At 37.5% G+C, this 23,022-nt stretch overlaps 1 protein-coding gene across 2 annotated transcripts in view; it reads right to left on the reverse strand.

Moving 5' to 3' along the window:
* Positions 1-23,022, reverse strand: part of LOC147510191 (Transducin family protein / WD-40 repeat family protein) — a 40,823-nt gene that overhangs the window by 3,152 nt on the left and 14,649 nt on the right. Inside the window, exons 7-18 of one of the 2 annotated variants that reach the window (XR_015218764.1) lie at positions 19,689-19,851; positions 19,447-19,561; positions 18,482-18,557; positions 18,120-18,302; positions 16,698-16,858; positions 16,057-16,162; positions 3,861-4,071; positions 3,453-3,733; positions 2,818-2,939; positions 1,723-1,842; positions 1,483-1,575; positions 1,219-1,292 (exon numbers count right to left, since the gene is read on the reverse strand). Coding sequence is in view for 1 of the 2 variants with exons in the window: in XM_086602222.1 (XP_086458348.1) it covers positions 1,219-1,292; positions 1,483-1,575; positions 1,698-1,842; positions 2,818-2,939; positions 3,453-3,733; positions 3,861-4,071; positions 16,057-16,162; positions 16,698-16,858; positions 18,120-18,302; positions 18,482-18,557; positions 19,447-19,561; positions 19,689-19,851 (1,730 nt within the window). In the remaining variant the exon portion in view is untranslated. Of the gene's footprint in view, positions 1-1,218; positions 1,293-1,482; positions 1,576-1,697; positions 1,843-2,817; positions 2,940-3,452; positions 3,734-3,860; positions 4,072-16,056; positions 16,163-16,697; positions 16,859-18,119; positions 18,303-18,481; positions 18,558-19,446; positions 19,562-19,688; positions 19,852-23,022 lie in introns of both variants that reach the window. The other variant, XM_086602222.1, reaches the window with a different exon arrangement.

Below are 23,022 nucleotides of genomic sequence, written 5' to 3' on the forward strand. Positions count from 1 at the left end.
CTATTGAATTCAATTAATTAATCAATAAAAAAACCAACAACAATGAGGCTTCAATGCCTTCTGGCTGAGTCCAATGGTTTGGATTCTTTATCTCTATTCCTCAATTTAACAGTGTTTTAGAGATTTAGAGATACAGGAAAGTAAAATGGCTCCAATGGATTTACAGATATAGAATAAAACCCAAAACAAACTACTCCACTTCATCTGGCGCAGAATGCAAATAACCAAAAAAACTGAAAGAAAGAAAGCCATAATACACCACTTGAACTGGCGCCAAATAGAAAAGTAAGTCATATCACGCCAAATCAACTTGCGCAATACCTACTCTGTATCCCAATATTACTCTATATATTATAGATAGAGAGTGAAAACCACCAGTTTTGACTCTACTTTATGGGGATAGGGAGCCATTGGACTCAGCCTTATATAAGAAAACCCTGTTGTTTCTGATTCTTGTCAGTATCAAAAGTAGAAACTACTAATAGCCTATTACTAATCCTAATTAAACTAGAATTCCTAAATTAAAAACTAGTAATAACATAGAATAACTACAAAAAAGAGCAATTTTCCAGCAAGTCTGATAAGCATCCTATGCTCCTGCATCACTTTGAGCAAGAGGAAAAAGAAGTTACATAAGTTGGTAGATAAAGTCACGGTGGTTCTTTAGACTGCATGCCTTAATCCAATGTTTAAGGGGGTACAATTTTTAGAATTTATGTGTAATTGGGATGGGTTTGTAACATGCTTTTCAGACCGGTCCTGGTTCAACTAAAACCCAGCCGGTTTTTTGTTAACAAATTTTTTAAATAATACTATATATTTAAGTTAATAAATAAAAATATTTAATGTATGGGTTGAGTAAAAACCACTGGTTTTCGAACTGTTATACTTGAACCACCTAGTTTACCGGTTTCTAACTTGAATCGGATGGTTCAAACTGGTGTTAAAACCGGTTCTATGTTGAACCAGTTTAACATACAAAATTCGACCCGGAGAGCTCCGACTCCGGTTCAAACCAGACGGTTCAAAGTTGAACCAGTCGAGTCGTAAAACCATGGTTTGTAAGATGAGAGCAATGAGGTAGCCATGCCACCTCCAAAGACAAGTAACTTCATTACTCTTTCTCCTAAGATGCAAAGCAGACAGAAATGTTTACAACGACTGCAAAATGTACAGTAAGCCATATATCATTTCAATCCACAATACGAAGAAACAAACCTTGCATAATCAGATCCCTGCAAATGTGTTGCAGCTAGAGTAGCTGCATCGGTCCAGCATCCAGCATCTTGTAGCTGTAGAAATAGTAAACTCCATTCAGATCAGCTCAAAGTTAACATACAGACAATATATGGAGTAAGATCTATATACCACACCTTTATTTAGAGTAGAATAAAACAGCGTTCAGTGGGTAATATCAAGATTTCACTACAAACAAAATTACGATCCAATGGGAAAAGTTTGTTTAAGCTAATAGAACCTTACTTGAGAACAAGCTTCTTGGTATCTTCCAACTGCACAAAGAAGATGGGTACCAGACAAAGATTTGTCAGTTCTTACCATATTGGCAGCGACAACCTATAAAACAAAAAATCAGACGTCAAATTCATATGCAAAGGTAATTAGAGAAACTTCAAATTGGAAACACTAAAATGAAGATAAAAGAATAATAGGTATTCTTTTCCAAAATCAATTTTCACCTTAACAGTAAGTTCAAGTAGAGACCTTGACACAGCAGAGGATAAAGCAACTGCACGCAGCGCATTGGAATAAAAATATGATCCTTCTGGAGGAGTCGAAAGAAGTAGAGTCACTGCATCTTCTAAGTTTCCAACTGAGACGAGCCTAGTTTTCAGAAGCCATGACACTAATTTATTAAGAGTGCCAAAAAGAACAAATTGCAGATCACAGATGCTAGAGTTTGAACGCCAAATATCACGCAATACCTCAACAAAATCATCAACCATATACATAAACTTGCTTTAAGATAGTCCTCTAAGTACACATGTTAAAGTTATTTTTCAAATAATGGGAATTCAGGTTCTAGCTCACACTAGATTGGTGTTCAATGGACTAAAACAAACTGGAGCCACTGTGAACTCATTCAATCAGATTTTGCAACTAAATTACATTAGCAAGAGGAGGAAAGCTATGGCTGATCAGCAGAAACATGTCTTTCATGGCTAGAGATCATGTATATGAATTATACCATTTGTGACAGCGACATTTACATTTATTTCCTGAGAAATATTTTTGTATTCGTAATCTTAAATGGTTCTGAGATCAAAGATTTTGCAGGCAAGCTAGAGGCAAAGACAAAAAAGATGATTGAAACAAGAAAATGCCCATGCTTACATCTCTAACCTCTTTTATCCATGGACCCCAGTGCTCTTTAAACATCACCATCTATTAGTGTTATTTATGTAATTGAGCAATCAATAAAACTCCCCCCGATTTTTTATGACGTCAAACTCTTTTCATCACTTTTTTCATTTTAGTTTTTCCCGCCATTTTTTCTTGGAACTTGATATGAAGTTATCAACGAATTTGGAATAGACTTGTAAGATTTCAGAAGAAAAAGTAACACTTTAGTTACCAATTAATAGGTCAAGATATCAAAATTTAGATTACTTCGCAACTCTACCTGGTACATAGATTGAGTATTTGTAAAGATGCACATATTATTCTCATCCAAGGAATAAGCATATTATTTTGCAAATTTACTTACGAATAAATTGTCTGAAACAGGAAAAACATTATACATAACAAAAAACTTAGCCAAATGAAAAATACTTAAACTACATTGCAGAGCAGACTCACTCATGCACACGGTTCTGAATTGCCTCCTCTCCTTCCAACTTTTCGTGCCAAGGAATACGCTCACTGGCACTTCCCCACAGTTCTTCCTGCTCGAAATCCATTAATTTAAGACGACCATAGTTCTGCAACAAAAAGGTAAGTATGATTACAGAAATAAGCTACTTGCATAGATATTACAACCCTTGTGCATAAAAAATAAACCTTTCCAGAGGTATCAAGAAAAGGATAAGCTGTTCTATTTCACTAAAGGACTCAAAAATTGGGTTTTACACACTTTGAAGACGGCCCATTTCAAAAAGTTGCACATTTGGAAGACAAAAAACATTTCACATAGTAAAGATTGAATATTGACTTTTCTAACCACTTGCATATTATTGGTGCCATACTATTTTGGTTTCGATTATTAGACAAATTACACAATAAATTTTACAATTCAAAGTTTTTAATTCTTAATTTTTTTTTTATAAAATAAATATGAAAATGTATTAATTTGAATATCTATTTTGACATTTGCGTATTGTTTGATTTTATTGAATGTGAATTTTTCCTACTTTTTCATAATTCCTTTTTTCATATAAATTTTGGCATAAGACGCGCATGCGCACACTGAGGAAATAAAGTGAAAAACAACTAACCACAGTATCCCTCTTCTTCCTTGACATTGTATTCCCTTTTGACACTGCCCTACTCAAATTAGATGTCTCTCCCAGATCTGGAAATGAGGAAATTGGATCTTCCAGAGGAGATTTATTAACTGGTCTATTCATCAAGTGGAAAAGAGCACGAGGCAATTGCAGCCAGAAAAGTGCTTCTGATGATTCACCAAAGATGGCAGCAGCAAAGGCAAATCTCACAGCAGAACCTTTGTTCACTACAGTAGAATAAAGCTCTGCCCTTTCATCATCAAGGATGCAGCCTGAAACAAAGAAAAAAGTACGTAGGAATAAATTAAATTCAATACCTTGATAAAATTAAATGAGAAGAATCACACACACAGTCACACCCAGACACATATCTATATACAGATTTATATATAAACTAACCTTCTCTTCGATATGGTTCCAAGACCTTGAGAAGTAATTCTGGAACCACAGAGTCTCCTACAGGTGGAAGGAGTGAATCAATCATGTATTTCCTTAGGTCATTGGTGGATGAATCAGATCCAGGAATTTGGTATCCACTCCTATCTGTAACTGTAGTGCATGTACTAAACCAGGAGGGTTTCACACCTAATTGCAAGATCATTCGTAAAGCCTGTATAAGAGCCAAAAGTAATCCAATAGTGGAGATCAATGACTAATATATTGGTGAAGGAGCAAATAATGTTGTTTCTATTTATAGTAAATCATAGACTTACAATCTATATTATAAGATAGGGTTTTTTCGGGCACTGGAGGACAAAATAACATTTAAGCCAGGACAAAGAACGGTCCAGATTGATTTTGATCACCAACAAGTGGCTGCTGTGTGTTTAATTTTCTCGAAATTCAAGTTTGGTCGTTGATAATTCATAGCTATTCATTCATTACATATCATATTCATTTGTTCCAGCGAATTCATGAGCCGTTCTGTCAAGGTCAGGTCGCCAGGTTTGAGTTGAGCTAAGGTCAATTTGCTTTTTTTATTACTTGTTTCTTTTCCTTCCATGTTGAAGATTAAGACTAAAACTAAATGTACACAGTACACTGCAGGGACTTGGAACTCGAGATCTATGAATGGATGTCACAAGCTATCCATTAGGCCACTTTCTTTAGTTGCATAAAAGTGGAGACCGTCTAGAACATAACTGTTGACATATATAAGCCTCTAATATATTAATAGAATTGACCCTTCACATAACACTCCCCCTCAACGGGACACACTGGAAATACACAGGTTGAAAGATTGGACATCTTCACCTGGCTAATAGGAGTGGAAATGTACAGGTAGAATGACTGGACATCTTCACCCGGCAGGAGTTGAACATAAGACCTCTCATAAACCAGTGGCTCTAATACCATGTTAAATTGAAAATTTCTCCATAAATTTGGCAATTTAATATGGTATCAGAGCCACTGGTTTCTGAGAAGTCTCGTGTTCAACTCCTACCAGGTGAAGATGTCCAATCCTTCAACTTGTGTATTTCCAGCGTGTCTTGCTGAGGGAGAGTGTTGACATATATGAGAGTCCCCGAGCCTATAATATATATATATTTTTTATCAGCAAAACAATATTTTATATTAATAATAATGAAGATGTGAGAGATTCACACTACTAGGATTACATATAAATATTACCCCTCAACCACAGACTCCCATCTAAAAATAAGGTCCTCTAATTTCAAACCTATAACACTAGGTAAGAAAGACACTCATGTCCACATTAGTGTTTTACATTTGACAATAAACTGTTGGACATCCCTAGACTCATCATCGAAAGTTCGACGACTGCGTTCCAACCATATGGACCATGTAACTGCGTGAGTTATAACCTTTGCCAGTATCCGACCGGCAGTGGAGATTCTACCGTCTGGTTTGAAGTTGAACTGCCCCATCAATCCTTGTGATGCGTCACCATGACACTTAAGAGAATGCATGAAATAATCCCATATTATTTGTGCCATTTCACAATCCATGAACAAGTGCTGAATGGTTTCCTCCTTAGTACACATGACACACCTATTGACTAGGATTTTGCCTCTCTTTAGAAGATTATCGCACATCAAGGTCCTCCCCTAGCATAAAGCCCAAACAAAGAATGAGACTTTGGTTGGAACTCTTTTATTCCAAACTTTGCTATATGGAAAATTAAGGCCTCCCAAGTGCATAGCTTGTATCCTTTTTTCTTTGATCAACTCATACATAGTAGACTTCGGAGTAAACAGTTGAACCTTCCCTAACTACTTCCATTTGTCTTGATCTTCATTAACCCTTTGAATAGCAAGCAAATCCAGAAACTCACAGATCTGTAGTAGCTCTCTATCAAACAAATTCCTTCTAAATTTCAGATCCCACAACTGTACACCATTATCCCATATAACATGTTGTTGACCAGTCCCAGACTTGTTACTAGAAATGACATACAAATCTTTAAAACGTTCTTTTCGAGGCATTTGCGAGCACTACTTATCATCCCAGAACATAATTCTTTCTCCATTTCCAAGCTTGAAACTTAACTCTCTCTCCACCATATCTTTATGGTTCATGATTCCTTTCCAAAGACTGCATCCATGTGAGTGGCTGACTTTTTTTGTGAACCATCCTGTTCTGGCAACTCAACTCCATATTTATCCCTGATCACATCTTTCCACAGACCCTCTTCTTCACTACCGAAACGCCAAATCCACTTAGAAAGCAAAGAGGCATTCACATCTCGAATACGTCTAAAACCAAGTCCACCATACTGTTTTGGAAGGCACACTCATTCCCAAGATATCAAATGATAACGTTGCACCTCATTTGTCGTACCCCAAAGAAAGTCTCTCATCATTTTCTCAAGTAATTCAACCACCGATACTGGAATAATGAGTAGAGAAAGAAAGTAGATGGGCATACTAGCAAGTGTGAACTTGATAAGGATAATCCTACCTTCTTTTGACAAATATTTACGCTTCCAAATAGCTAATCTTTTGCTGCATCTTTCAATGACTGGGTTCCACACGCTTTTAGCCTTATACCCAACAGCTAACGGTAACCCGAGATATGATGATGGTAACGAACCAGTCCTACAACCCAAAACCATGGCCAATGCATCTAAATTGGGGATGTCATTCACTCCATATAGGTTAGTCTTACTCAAATTAACATGCAACCCTGAGACCACATCAAACCACATAAGGATAGCCTTTAAATTGAGCACTTGGTCTTCTCTAGCATCAAAAAAGAAGATAGTATCGTCGGTGTATTGGAGTATGGGAATACCCGGACTTGTAGCTGAAGCTCTAAACCCAGTAATCATACCATTGTCTTGAGCTTTGAAAACCATCCTTGTTAGTGACTCCACAACAAGCACGAACAACAATGGGGATAGTGGATCTCCCTATCGCAAGCCCTTTGTGCTAGTAAAGAATCCTTCAAGGCTGCCATTGACCATGACTGAAAAATGTGTTGTAGATAAGCATGCTTTGATCAACCGTCTCCATTTAATTCCAAAACCATATCTACCAAGCAAATAGTCAATGAAGGACTAGCTTACACTATCGAATGCTTCGTAAAATCAATCTTACAAATCAGTCCCGGTTCACTATTCCTTCTACTCTAATATATTAATATAATTGACCCTTCACATAAGTTTGAGCTTATGTGAAGGGTCAATTCTATTAATATATTAGAGGCTCATACATGTCAGCAATAACAAATCTATACAACAGTTTGCTTTCAACCAAATCATGCCAAAGGCGCGCCAACAAGTGCCTTTAAGGCACGGGACATATCTAGTTTAAATAAGTTAATGTTTTTACTATTTTGTAATAAACTCTTGTTTTAATGTTACTATTAAAAAATAAAATTTAACATGTATAGGTTTTTATTATTATTTTCATAATTGATTAGGACTAGAACATGAGTAGGTTTTAATTTTGGTTTTCTAGGTAATATTTTTTTTTATCAGCAAAACAATATTCTATTATTAATAATAATAGTGATGTAGTGTGGGAGATTCACATTACAAAATTACAAGCAAACAAAAGCTAAGCCTCCACCACGACATCCCATCTAAATACAAGATCTTCCAATTTTAATCCCCTACAAATTGGTAAATACAACACCCAATCCCACATAAGTAACTTGAATTTAACTGAGTTGCTGGATCCCTAGACTGATCATCAAAAATTCTACGATTTCGCTCAAGCCATAACGACCAAGTGACTGCATGACCAATAATCTTTGAGAGCATCCTTGAAATCTGACCCTGTGGTTGACAATTGAATCTGCCCATAAGTCCTTGTGACGGATCACCATAACACTTGAGAGACTGTATAAGATAGTCCCATACCGTGTGAGCCACTTCACAATCCAAGAATAAATGTTGAATTGTTTCTTCCTCTTTGATGCACATTACACACCTGTTTACAAGAATCTTACCCCTCTTTCTTAGATTGTCAGAAATCAGAGACCAACATAGAGCCCACACAAAGAATGAAACCTTTGTAGGGACTCTTTTGTTCCATACTTTTTTACACGGAAAGTTCAGACCACTCAAATGCATCGCTTGAATCCTCCTCTCCTCAATCAGTTCATACAATGTCTTTGAAGTGAACGATTGCACCTTTCCCAGCCACTTCCATTGATCTTTATCTGCGTTCACTCTTTGATTAGCTAGCAGATTTAGGAATTCACTAATCAGTTGCAGCTCTCTTTCAAACAAATTCCTTCTGAACTTTAAATCCCATGACTGTGCCCCATTCTCCCATACACCATGCTCTGCAACAGTACCAGGCTTATTGTCTGATATAGCATTCAACTCTATATAACTAATTTTTAATGGGATTGTAGAGCACCACCTGTCCCAAAAAAGAATTCCATCTCCCTTTCCTAGCTTGAAAGATAGTTCATTCTCCACTAAATCTTTATATTTCATGATCCCTTTCCAAAGGCTACACCCATATGTTCTACTAACCTTCTTAGTGAACCAACATTCCATCTAGCCCATACTTGTCTCTAATCACATCCTTCCACAGCGCACATTCTTCAGTACCAAATCGCCAAATCCACTGGGATAACAGAGAAGAATTAACATCTCTAATGTGTCGGAAGCCAAGATCACCATACTTTTTTGGAAGGCAGACCCTATTCTAGGTAATTACAAATAAAATAAAGGTGATTTCTAATTTGTATTCCAATTAGAATTAGGAATTGCTATTACATAAAGGCATGTTAGCCCCCAATTAGAATTAGGAGATGGTTCGAAAGTTTGATGTAAGTTTTATGGGTATAGTGGATACTAGAGTGAAGCACAAGAACAGAGATAGAGTGTTTAACAAGGAATTTCAACAATGGCAGATGGAAGGCAACTTTTCTGGAACTGAGGTAGGCAATATTTGGGTTTGCTGGAACCCGAGAGTGTGCACAGCTACAGTACTGAAGAAGGATTCGCAGCAAGTAACTATGGAGGTGGCTACGATTGCAGGAGAAGAATTCATTGTGTCTATTATTTATGCCAGCACTGACATGGGCACTAGAAGGAATCTATGGAGAAGCATCACAGACTTGGCATGCATTATACACAAGTCGTGGATGTTGCTTGGGGATTTCAACTCGATCTTAAATTCTCATGAGAAAGCAGGAGGAGTGGAGGTAAGATCGATCCATTTCGAAGACTTAATGAACTGTGTCAATTCAGCAGGGCTAGTTGACATCAGATACAAGGGTAATTTATTCACATGGAGCAACAAGCAAGTGAATAGAGTGAGCTGTAAATTGGATAGAGTATTGGGTAATTCAGAGTGGATAGGAGAGTATGGAGATTATGAGGCTGAGTTCTTAAACCCAGGTGCAACATCAGACCACTCAGCCATGATTGTCACTTCATTGACACAAAGGAACCAGAAAAAGAAAGCTTTCCGATTTTTTAATTTCTAGTACAAAGAGGAAGGGTTCATGCAAACAGTGGAGGATGCTTGGCGAAGTGAAGCTGTTGGAAACCCAATGTATGTTTTCATGAAAAAGCTAAAACTTACAAAGGCCGCACTTATTCAGTGGAATCGAGAGAGAGTCAGGAATGTGGTAAGCAGAGTCAAAGAAGCAAAAAAAGAGATGGACTTGATACAAACTGATTTGTAGACATACCCTCTGAACCAAACTCTTATCCAGAAAGAAAGGGAAGTCATCAGAACCTATGTCCAAGCCGCTGTATCTGAAGAGGGCATGTATAAGCATAAGTCTCGGGACCAAGTGATAGCTGTGGGAGACAATAACACAAACTACTTTAAATCCATGCAAGCTCGAAGAATAGTTAATAAAATTACATGCTTGAAAGGCGCAGCTGGAAATGTGATACAAGATGTAAATGAGATTGGGGCCGAATGTGTGGAGTTCTACACGGCCTTATACAGGCCTAATAACATGCACCAGGTGGATTTTTCAGTTTTCAATGAGATTGGGCCACGAGATCAGATTTGTGGGGAAGACTATGAACAACTACAGAAAGAAGTCACAAGGGATGAGGTCACTGAAGCACTCGCAAACATTGGAAATGAGAAGGCGCCGGGTAGTGATGGGTCTTCATCTTTTTTCTTCAAATGCACTTGGAGAATCATTGGTGATGATTTCATGAAGGCTGTACAGAATTTTTTCCACTCTAAACAGATGCTAACCGAGGTAAACTCAACTTGCATTACTTTGATCCCTAAAGTTCAAGTACCTATCTCTTTGGGTGACTATAGACCTATAGCCTGCTGTGGGGTGATGTATAAGTGCATAACTAAAGTAATGATACGAAGGATGGAGGTGATGCCCAAAATTATTAATCCTAACCAGTCAGCTTTCATAACTGGTAGGAGTATAAAGGATAACATCTTGTTGTCTCATGAGATCATGCATAATTATCATCGAGATACACAACAACCTAGATGTGCAGCAAAGATAGATTTGAGAAAAGCTTATGACTCTGTGAGATAGGAGGCTATTGAGTTTGCGATGCAAAGAGTTGGTATGCCAGAAAGATTCATTACTTGGGTCAAAGTGTGTGTAGAAACAGCTAATTACTCTGTCATGATTAATGGGGCATCTTATGGGTACTTCAAAGGAAGGCGTGGAATTAGGCAGGGTGACCCCATGTCCCCCTACTTATTTGTGATGGTTATGGACTTGTTCTCAGAAATCATGTTGCATAGTGTGAGGAGGGGGCAGTATACTTTACACTATAAATGTTCAGAACCTATTATTACTCACTTGTCATTTGCAGATGACTTGATGGCGTTCTTACATGGGGATTTACACACAGCCATGACTCTCAAGAGAAATCTAGATGTGTTCAAAAGGGCCTCAGGCTTGGAGGTGAATTTTCAGAAAAGCAATGTGTTTTTTGCAGGAGTGGATGACAACAGCAGTGAGGCCATTGAGGCAGCTCTCCAATTCCAGAGGGGTGTATTACCAGTTAAGTATCTTGAGCTGCCTTTAATTACTACAAGATTGACTTCAATAGACTGCAGTCCACTAGTACAGAAGGTCACAGGTAGGATCCAAAGCTGGAAAGGGAAGTTACTATCCTATGCGGGAAGATTGCAATTGATTAAAGCGGTGCTGAATAACCTGAGTGTGTATTGGATAGCTGCTTTCACAATCCCACAAAAGACTATAGATGATATAAATAGACTCTGTAGGAATTTCTTATGGACAGGGTCAGATTGCTTACAGTCACATGCACTAATTGGATGGGAAAACACATGCTACCCGTATGACGAAGGAGGATTGGGCATTAGAAATTTGGGAAAGACAGATCAAGCTGCAATTATGAAACATATATGGAAGATCATTACAAAAGCAGATACATTATGGGTACAATGGGTGCATCACAACTTGATAAAAAACAGAAACTTCTGGCATCTTAACATTCCTCAGGACTGCTCTTGGAGTTGGAGAAGTATACTCAAAGTAAGGAAAGAAGCAGCACAGATAGCAACTCGTCAGATAGGCAATGGTCAATCCACTAACTTCTGGCATGACCTTTGGCACCCTGCTGGGATTCTCCGAGATAAGTTCCACAAGCTCTACTATATGCCTCGACTTGCAACTTGCACTCTACAGTGTCGGATGTCATAGAGAATGGAGAATGGTCATTTCCAAACAATGTCAGGGTTCACTTGAGAGAGCTTATACAGCAGCTTAAAGGAGAGGTTGAAATTATGGGGGGTGAAGACAAAACAATTTGGACAGCATCCATTAGTGGAGAGTACACCTTGAAAGATACTTATGAGAGCTTGAAGGGCATCAAACAACCAACGCAGTGGAGTCACCTAGTTTGGTACTCGAACAAAATTCCTCGCCATTCATTCATTAGTTGGATGACACTGAGTGGAGGCATCAAGATTTTACAGAAGATGAAAGAACGGAAGGTAGTGGTCACTGACATGTGCGTCTTCTGCTGGCGAGAAATAGAAACTGAGGAACACCTCTTTCATGAGTGCTTCTTCACACAAGCTGTTTGGAGTATTCTACTCAAACAGATGAGGTACAATAGAATTCCAGAGCTGACATGGCAAGGAGAGCTACAGTGGATACAAAATGAGACGAGAGGGAGGGAAAGGAGCTAAACAGGACGCAGTTCGGCTAGTGTGGAATGGATACATGTATTGGATCTGGCGAACTAGGAATGAGAGGATCTTTGATAATAAGCAGACATTTGCAGCTCCGGTAGCGCAAGCAATACTGAAAGATGCAAGAATCAAACTTGTGTCAATGAACATAAAAATGGATCAAGGACCAGATGCGCAACAGTTTATGGACACATGGAACATTGATGTCAATATTCAATTGAGGCAGCAGAGGCTCTGTTCTTGGGAGAAGGCAGAAAGTGGAATTTTCAACCTCAACACCGATGGCACATTACAAGGGCTCAATGGAGGATGGGCTGCAGTAATTCGCAATGAAAGGGGAGAAGTTCAAGCGGCAAGCCATGGCAGATCAAGCAAGAAGAGTATCGATTTGATTGAACTTCAAGCAGTTGAGCAAGGTATGAGGATGGCGCTGGATAAGGGAATGACGAGGATCAGTATACAGACAGACTCAAAGACCGTGTTATCCTATCTCACTAAAGACAAAACGCACCCGTGGCAAGCAGAGAAGCTGGTTAGAGAGATTGAGCGAATGAAGACAGAACTTGATTATTTTCGAATTGCTCATGTTTTTAGGGAAGCTAACAAACTAGCTGATGCATTAGCTAGTAATATACCTGCAGTTAGTTACGTAGAGTTAATTCCTAGTTCTTTCTCGGAAGATGTAAAGAAAATTATTTGTGATGATGCCAGAGGCAAGAAATATGTGAGAGAATGTAACAAGCTATGATATTTATTTTAATGAAAAGGGGTAGGGGACCTCTCTAAAAACCTCGCTTTCGATCAAAAAAAAAAAAAAAAAAAAAAAATATATATATATATATATATATATATATATATATATATATATATATATATATATATATATGTTATGAGAATAAAATTTGCAGCATTAAGTTTCTTCAGGGTTTTAATTAATGTTGGTTCAGGGGTTACATTATTACGATTGGTGTTCTATTGATTGTTGCTTCCGCCGATCAAATCATATCACTTGTTCGCTCATTTGTAATGTAGGGGATACGTTATACAGTTACAATTCAAATTAAATATAACAAAGTCTAAAAGAAAACCCTATATAGTTGATAACATTTGGAAGGTTAATTAAAAAATTCGTACATGGCACTCCTTTTGTGGAGACAAAACAAAGAAGAAACCTATTAAAAACAAAAAAACATTGCTACGTAAGCTATTAACATAACAAAATAGAACAGTCGTATATCTCATAGCTGAGATTCATTTTTGCGCCTCGATATTTGTGTTTATATTTAAAACTTTACAATTTCTATTATTTTATTTTTTTCTTAAGGAAAGAACTAAAATTTCGGCCAATCTTTTAGGAATATGAGTGTTAGGGGTGCCATTTTTTCCCAAAATTCCAAATTTTCCAAAATCTTATCCAATTTATTTTTCGATTTTGGCAACAAAACTCAGTTTCCGATATCCGAATTTCCGATTTCAGAATTTTCCAAGAATTAATCAGTATTGGAAACAGTTTTGAGTTTTCCTATTTTCTGATTTTTCCGAATTCTTAAGTGAAAGGGAGGTCTGATACTGTAAAGCCCATCTTCAAACAATGTTATATACTTTGTATAAGCCCATTTCAAGCAACACTTATATGAAACTAGTAAAACTAGGACTACCATAAGATATCCTTTTGTTATTATCGAAATTAAATTAATGAAGTAAAAGTTCTGTCTTCTTCCTCCGATAATAGACGATCAAAAAGACCACCCTTTCTCTAGGTTAAAACTTAATTTCTCTACCATCAACACTTGTTAATAGATCTAGGACCACCTAAGACCAAAAAAAAATCAATTGCTCTTCCTCAATTTTTTCTCTTCCCATCAAAATTGGAATTCCATAGTTGTCAAGGTAACATAATTCTATGATGCACGGATACTCTTAAAATGTCATTGCACCCGTATCGGTCGGGTACGATACCGATACGGGTATTGGATACTTCTAGGGTACTGGAATCCCAGAAATAGACCTGATCAGATGGTTCTACTCTGTTGAAATGTAAATTGTTCTTGAGGCTTATTGACTTTGACATGTGCTATAATAGTTTTTCACATGTTCATATTAATTAGCCATACCCATAACTTTATTGGCCCAAAAAAGAACTACTAATATAATTTTCAGATATATCCACATATTTTAAAATATTCATATTAATTAGCCATACCCATTAAAAGAAATATCCGATATATCCGAGATATATCGGCAAGATACTTGATATCATAATATTTCGATATAAAAATATTAACCGATATCATACTTGTATCCATATTTCCGGTGTTGCCATATATGTATCCGTACCCATATCCGTGCATCATAGACCTAATTTCTTAGCCAAAATTCCTGATTCCTAGATTCCCGTATTTTACGGTCATGTTTGATGTTTTGAAGTTTTTGAAAGCCCATATTCCGATCCGATCCAAAGTCACCCCTAAGGAGTGTACTTAAAATGTTTTGTTCATAATCAAATTTCTTCGCTTCCAATATAAAAGAAACTAAAGAAGGAATTTGATAAACAAGTATATTTCTTCACTTTCTAATTGGAGGCGTTAAACCTCAAAATCGTTCAGAGATATTGTAAAATAATCAAAACGCTTCGATGCTGAAGCGCGGGTTGGCTATCATGATGGGTGAAGAAGTAGACGTGGCTATTGCTATTAATGTGCGAATTTCTCGTCTATAACACCACGATAACTAACTAATTCTATTAGAACTTAAAATAGACACTCTAGACTCTTCTAAATAACCTCTAGATTACTAAAATAAAAAATAATACTAATAAAAATAAAAAAAACTATTAAGTCTCCAATTCAAATTAGGATTCAAAATACCAAAAAAGAAACTAATCAACATTAAGGCAAATTACACACTTCCTAAACTAACTAAGACCTATGAAATTACTAAGAGAATATGTAACAGGCATCCTCCTTGGACATAGGTAGTTAGTTTTATGAATCTATTCCATATGTAACAACTTGCTTGATACAACATCAATGATGTATTGGACTTTCTGTACAACGATTCTCAGTGCAACCAGAATCTTACATCACAAGCGAAGTTGCAACACCAAAATGGAGACTGGACATGCTTCTGTTAGGTCATCAAAAGGAGTGTTTTACAAAGAAGGTCCTTGCATCCTATACGTGATTAAAATCAAGTAAGCGAGGGACGTTTGCCACAAATCCCCAATCAATAAAATATAAACAAACTATGATGGAGGGTTGAGACTGAGTTGACTAATTTCAGTTGACTTGGTCAAGCGAAGTTGACTTAGGAAAACCAAATTGACTTGGTGAAACTAAGTTGACTCGACTGAAGCTTCGAAACACATGGATTTTTCGATTGAACCAGAAAGATGTTCTAATCAGTATTTTCCAAATATCAAGAATTTCTAGACATTCTTGAGTTCCATGTTGGCTCACATTTTGATTTATAACGATGTAGAACTGACAACCTCATTATGGGTGCATGAGAAATGCCGCTTATGAAAATTGAGAATCCAGACAAACAACAATGCAGTAATGCACCATCCAAGATAAAGAAGAGTTAAACATGGGTAAAAGTGCCTGCAAACTTGCTCACTAAGTTTTTTTTTAGGTGTTGGTCCTTGCAATATAGATTCTTGCTCTCTTCTGTTATTGATCAAAACGTTTTTTAAGAAATTGCCAAGGTTGTTAAGGGGCAATAGAATAGAGAACATAAAATATAATAAAACACACAAGCAAAAAACCTCCTATCAATCTTAAATATGATAATGATACAGAAATTTCTTGTACTCTTGGCTACTTTTATTCAATTTACTCAGTTCCAACAGAAATCTTCTTTTGCAGATTGTTTTTTTTTTTTTACATGAGAAGATGAACTAGTAGCATCATGACATAAAACACAACGACACACACTTTTCTTCTACTGTTTTCGGGATGTGAGCATGTTGTTGTTGTTAGCAGAGGTATGAAGTAACAGAAACTTACCAGAGCATGTGCAGTCGGCAGTAAATTGGGGCAGCATAAGGGCATTGGCCTGAATCTCTCTTTAATAGCTCTAGGCTGGGAAACCAAACTAGACTTCTTCTCATTGCTGCATAAAGAAGGAAAACATTATTCCAGAAGTTATTGTGTCAAACATCAGTCACAGCACCACAATTTATTAATAAGAAACTGAGTAATCAATTGTATTGAGAGCAAAAAAAAATATGTGCTTAAAAAAGATAGACTCCAAAAGAACTCCACCAACAAAACTGGCCCTACAAGATGAATTGAGGGCTGATTTTCATTGGATAAATCTATAAAATTCCTAACACTTTTTGATAAATCTACTTTTTTGTGTGAATGATCTCTATAGTGAGGAGATAATCTCCACCAAAAATCAACCTCTAACTCATTGTTTTTAGTGGTGGAGTCTTTTTGGACTTCACTTAAACGGCCTTGTCTCTCTGTGTTATTTTTTACATAGTTATATACACAATTAATAATTTTCTCTAGTGTGTTCCTGTCTATATACGTGCGATCTGGAAAATAATTTACATTTACCTTTAAAATGCTCCCACAATTACGTATATAAATGAATTAAGAAAGAAATAAAATAATTTAAACAACTGGAACATGCTACATACATGTTAACCTCCATAAGACGAAAGCTACTATCAGCTCCAGCAATGCACAAAACTAGTGGTTCATCTTTATCGGTCCGTAAGGGCAACCAGTCAAGTTCCAGTACAAGGGTTCCTGATAGTTGAGGTTGTAAAAGAGAATTAGCTAATGGATCTTGTGAATCCTGCAAATCATACCACATGAAAATTAGTTTTGTCAGAATTAAGATCCTTCAAATGAGTCTAAAAAGAAAAAAAAAATCTGTAAAATGATTTGAACTTGAAAATTTCCATACAGGAGAGCAGAAATTTGATAACATTCCTATTGATGATGAAATCTAGAGTATGGAATTGACGCATTTATTTGACTACGCGATAGTCAACTTTTAAGCAATTTAGGCGTCTAAATTACCATTGAAGCATCACTCCCACAAACAAATGAAGCATGTTTGCGTGCCTATAGCATGCACATCCCATGATTCTCGTTTCAAACGTTTAAGCAATATTCTTTTCTAAAATTTGGTATTAACCATTGTTCTCATTTTGTCCTTTTACAACATGATTATGCATTTATATTAGTGTATAAGATTTCAGTCCGATGAATAAGGAAGAGGTTCATATGAATTTTTTTTAAAAGTGGTCAGCTAAGACGTTCATATTTTAAAAAGTGGTTCACGAGCAAGAGGATGACGAGAGGTCATATCATTTCGTTATATAAGAGGTTAAAAATTATATCAGAGGTTATATAAAGTCTTATCACATACAACCTTCGTAAGAGAAAACAAATTACTGTTGACCAAATGTCCTTTATGTCCGTCTGATGGGGAGTCGGTCAACAGACTCTCATCCACTGCGTCTATTCTTGGAAGGTATGGCGATACTTTGTTCATCATTCTAGGGTAACTTTGGTAGTTCCCCAGTTGGTGAAAGATCTATTAGCATCCTGGGCCTAGATAGTGCATTCAGTTGGTTGCAGTATATGGAGCAGAGTACCTTCTGCAGTCATGAGGGGGTTTGTGGAAAAAAAAACAGGAGACACTTTGAGGATAGAGCTTTATCGTTGGAGGAGTTACTTGTATCTATTAAACGGTTTGAGGCTTATTCAGCAATTATTTGGGAAGAGGGGAGGGACACACCAGTTGGGAGTTTCATGTTCAGATGGGACACTTTAATGGGCTTTTGTAGTGTGGTCCAGTGATTTATTCGTGTAGTTTTTGTAATGCTCTTTTTTGTAATTTCTTTTTTCTCTCTCTTGATGTACAAATTCTGTTCAATCTAAAACACTATAAAATAAAATCTTTACTTTTACCGGTAAAGGAAAATGGTTTCGTTAATGCAAAACATGAAAGAGGTTCATATGATTTCTGTGCCCACTGTAGGAAACTCAAGAGAGACAGGCTTAAATCATGATGAAAATATGTTAAACTGCACAATCATTATACTCACAAGATCAAATAATGAGAATGTGTTGTCATAAAAGAGTACAGCAATACGCCCTCGACTACGGTCACCAGCAACAACAGGTGAGAATTTGATTCTTCGGATCCCTTCTCTATGAGTGTTGAATGACGAAGAAACCCCAGTGGTGACATCCCACCAACGTATGTTGCCTGACCTGTCTCCCATAACCTAAAAAGAACTCACATCTTTAGTGTACCAGAATGACAAGCAATTCAAGATCAAAGTAACAATTTGCTTGTGGAGAGCGTGTATGACAGGGTATGAGGGAGGAAAAAAGATAAGATTGTAGCCAAAATATCTGACGCATGAATAATAACAAGTGAAAATCTCGTATATGGGATACGTACAACATGAGGTAGACGATATGCCATAGCAGTAACTAATCCATCTGATGAAACAAGGGAAGAAGATGGCCATTTCGGTCTGAAATACAAAGCACCAAAGTAAACTTAAAAAATTGTACAAGAGCAATCACCAATAGGTTAAGCGAGAAAATGAACAATATGGAGAAGAAGAGATAATTAGATATACTTGGAAGAATATAACCTTCAATTCAATTAATATGAATTGATAATCATAATGGTCTCTCTCTCTCTCTTACACACACACACACACACACACGCACGCATTGAGTATTGAGGGTCACTTCTAACCCATATTTTTCTTTATACGCCTCCCAGAACTGAGGAGCCCTCCTATCCCTTTCTCTCTCACACAGTATTGAGGAACACGCCTCGAGTTTTACTGAAAAAAGGAAAATTGTGGCCAACATCATGTGTGGAAGGGGCTATGAATCTATCCGACAACTATTTCGAGATTACAACTTTTCTAGATTTAGGACATCTTTATCAGCTTCAGGGGTACAGCATCTCACGAAGGACCTGTATTGGACAACTTTTGGATCTAATTGACACCGCCTTTGATCGGTAAAAACATTTTACCAAATGCCGTTTCACTATAAATTTTGGAGTGTGTTGCAAGAAAGAAAAAGAAAAAGTAGAAGTCAAATTTTCCCTTTTGATCCAGTAATTTGTAATGTTAAATCCATTGTACGGGATTGAACATCTAAAGATAATACGATGAGACGCCACATGACATTCTCATCTTTGGGTGGGATAATATAATCTCAGTGTAACACATGCTACCCAGATGATAAACGATATTCTGTTATCGGGGGGAGGGGGAGAACATTCACAACTACAGAGTCAGCCAAACATTAGAATCTTTGAGCAGCCAACAGACTATAAGTTCACTTATTGCGTAGTGAAACTCATTGCAACATAAAAACTAAGCAAATAGAACAATGAAATACCTGAAATCTCTGATTCTTCTACCATGAACCTCGAAAACACCAAGTGCACCATTGACAAGGGCAAATGCAAAACTTTCAGAAGTGTCGTCAGTTGCTCCTTCTTGGCTTGTTGCTTCTGCAAAACGATATAGTTGAATATGTTGTGACTTATTTGAAGAGTCGAGCAGGACATGACCATATCTAAAAGAAATTCAAATCAGCCAAAATAAGACTTAAGCATACAAAGGGTAAAACAAGCTCACTGGAATCTGCTAAAGATGATTTTGTAGGGGATTCTACAGCTGCTGATGTTGACGTTGTACGCTCCTTAGATGATTGCCTAGAAGAAGGCACATTTTGACTTGGTCGTGGTACTGTTGGAAGTGTCCACTCCAATACCGTGAAAGGAAGAGCTAATGATCTAAGCTATACAAGGAAATCACTTATATCACAATAAGAGGAAGACAGATCGTGCGTGCATGCGTGTGTGTGTGTTTGTGTAAGAGAGAGAGAGAGAGAGAGAGAGGCGATTGGTGCTACAAAACATTATATCAATATTGTGAACTTAGATACGATGGAGGCGTGGCATCACTCCCAAAACCCATTCCTTGCCTCTCGTTTGAAATGCCTAAAACAAATACACTAGATGATGAAAGCGTGTAGATATTCAACAATTAGGAAAGAACATGATTAAGAACTAATCCACAAAAATGCACCGAAAGACAAGAAAACACCTTTAGATAACTAATGTGATCCCCAACCAAAATGGACGTAATTTTTTTGAAGGACAAAAAAGGGGTCAGATTGTAACTAACATGTTCCCATGATTGTGTGACAAAGAACGCTATGAGAGCAATTTTTTTTCTTTTTCTTTTTTTTTATTAGTAAATTGGTTGTATGTATACAACGTATAATAATCATAACGTCAACTTTGTAGGATGAGATATTCCACTCAAATACAACAAATGGGAAAGACAAATACAAAAGCAATTCAAAAAAATTATACAACTGAAAAAACTAAAACAAAAAATTGTCAGTCTATCACCATGCATGACGGAACAAGAAACCCCACCTCAATATAAAGTCTTCGAAAGATGTATTTGACTACTCCTCCCAAAACTTCGACTGTAGGAAGATGAATCCCTTGATCACTATAATCACTTGTGCCATTGAAGTCACACATCCATCAGAATGTCTCATATTCCTCTCCAGCCACAAAGCCCATATAATATATGATAGCAAAAGGTAAAATGCTCCATAGTCTACATCTCTTTGGAGGAAGGACCCTAAAACACAAGAACTCTACAAATCTTTATATCACCGAGTAACAACCAATACACCCTAGACGGGCACACAAAATAACTCCAGATCTCCCAAGAAATAGGACACTGAATAAAAGTGTCACTCACAGACTCCCCATCAGCCACAAACAAGCGGCAAACATTAATGATTATTTTCTTTCTCTTAATGAGGATATCTATGGTCAAGATCTGATTATGGATCACGTAACACATGAAGAAAACAACAAGTTAAGGAATCTGTGTAGACCACATATAAGTGCTACGAAAGCCTGGAATCATGGTACTCAGGTGTTAGCCTGTAAGAGATAACATAGCGAAAAATAGAAAAAATTGGATGAGAATTTCCCAATTTTTTCTATCGCACTGTGCTAACAATTCCTATTCGATCTCACAACAGAAATCACTTCCAGCATCAGTGTGAAGGCAGCAATACTTGCAATGTCCCAATTAGCCGAGTGAACATTAATCCCCATAACCCACCCAAGATTACCATTATGAAATCGCAAATGGGAAGATCCCCAGCTAGCTTGTTTAAGAGTTCTAAAGGGCTCAGGCAGGGAGATCTGATTTTCCCCTCTTCTTTTTATCTTGGTTGTGGAAGTCTTAGGTAGGATGATTTCTAGAGCAAATTCCTTGGGGGTTCTTGATGGGTTTCGTGTTGGGCATGACAGGGTTCGCATCTCTCACTTCCAGTTTGCTGATGATACTTTAGTTTTCTTAGGACCTCAGGTGGATCAAATTAGATGGTTGAGAGGCATCCTTTGTTGTTTTGAGGCTGTGTCGGGGCTGCAGGTGAACTTGTCTAAGAGTAAGATTTATGGTGTAGGTAATGTTTCTGGTCTCGGTGACTTAGCTACGGTTTTGTGGTGTCAAGATGATTCCTTCCCTTGTACTTACTTGGGGTTGCCTCTTGGAGCAAATTCACAATCTAAATTCATTTGGGACCCGGTCATTGAAAGATGGCATAGAGTCTCGGGAATACCAAGAATAACGGTCTCTCTAGTACCCATTTATCCTCCCAAAATCTAATTTTACCTTCATCACCGAGGACATATCTGATCTATCTAAATCCTCTTCCAAGCCCCACATCCAAAAGTAGCCGAACTCCGCCTGCGGTACCACCCTAGATTGGTCTCACAACACCTACATTTGATCACATGCCTCCAAAGCCTATTTTGTTCCTCCCCAAATGGCCAAAGTCAGCTACCTGTTAAGGCTGCATTAAACTCAATACTCCGCAACCCCAAACCCCCATTCTTCTTCGACATACAGTAGATCTTCTTGTTAACAAGGTAATACTTGTGGTTTCCCTCCAGATCACTCCACAAGATATCCTTAATGATCCCCTCGACACTCTTGACCATGCTATGTAGCATACTACAAAGGGACATGACATAAACCACAGCTCTTAATCAGAATCACTCTCGCCCCTTGCTAAGTGCAAGCCCAAGATACCAACACGCCCAAGTGCCTCCTGCCATCATACCAACATCCCTCGTGTCAACCACCCAAACACTTTACTTTTTGCCATGTTCCCTTAAGACCCGAGATAGCCACAGAGCAACAAAGAATCTAAGCTGTCAGAGGTCCCTACCCAAGAAAACCACAAATATCATCTGCATACTGTATATGAGAACGAGAACTCGCTCCTGCCCCACCCTGAAAACCTCAATAAACTCTAGCTCATTAACTCTACTAATCATCCTGCCCAAAACCTTCACAGCCAAAAGATCACCCAGCCTAATGCCTCTAGAACTCCTAAAGAAACCCGCAGGCGACATATTACTCAAAATGGAGAAAGAACATGACGAGGTACATCTCCTAATCCATTTCTACTGCTTCCACCCAAACCCCATACATCTCATTACATAACGCAAAAAATCTAAACTACCGTGGTCATAAGATTTAATCAGACCAATTTTGCAACTAGTCCTGGTATCCTATAACCTGCCAATCCACATTTGCCTCATTAACAACCAACAACACATCCAAAATTTTACAGCCACTCACAAAAGACCCTTGCTCCTCCGCAATGAGATTTGAAATCACCCCTTTCAATCTCACTAATAGCATCTTGGATGTGATCATATGCACACAACAAACCAAGATGATAGGGCTCAAATAACTGATATCCTCTACCCCTCTCTTTTTGGAGATTAGCTTGATAAATGTGTTATTTAAGCTATTAAACAAGAAAGAAGCTGTGAGAGAAATTCAATTACCTAGTCAATGGCCTAATTGGAAAAGGATAAATGGATAATCATGGAAAGGTACATCCGATCTCTCACACCATGTA

The sequence above is a fragment of the Coptis chinensis genome, chromosome 3 (genome assembly GCF_015680905.1).
Source record: "Coptis chinensis isolate HL-2020 chromosome 3, ASM1568090v1, whole genome shotgun sequence".
Taxonomy (NCBI): Eukaryota; Viridiplantae; Streptophyta; class Magnoliopsida; order Ranunculales; family Ranunculaceae; genus Coptis; species Coptis chinensis.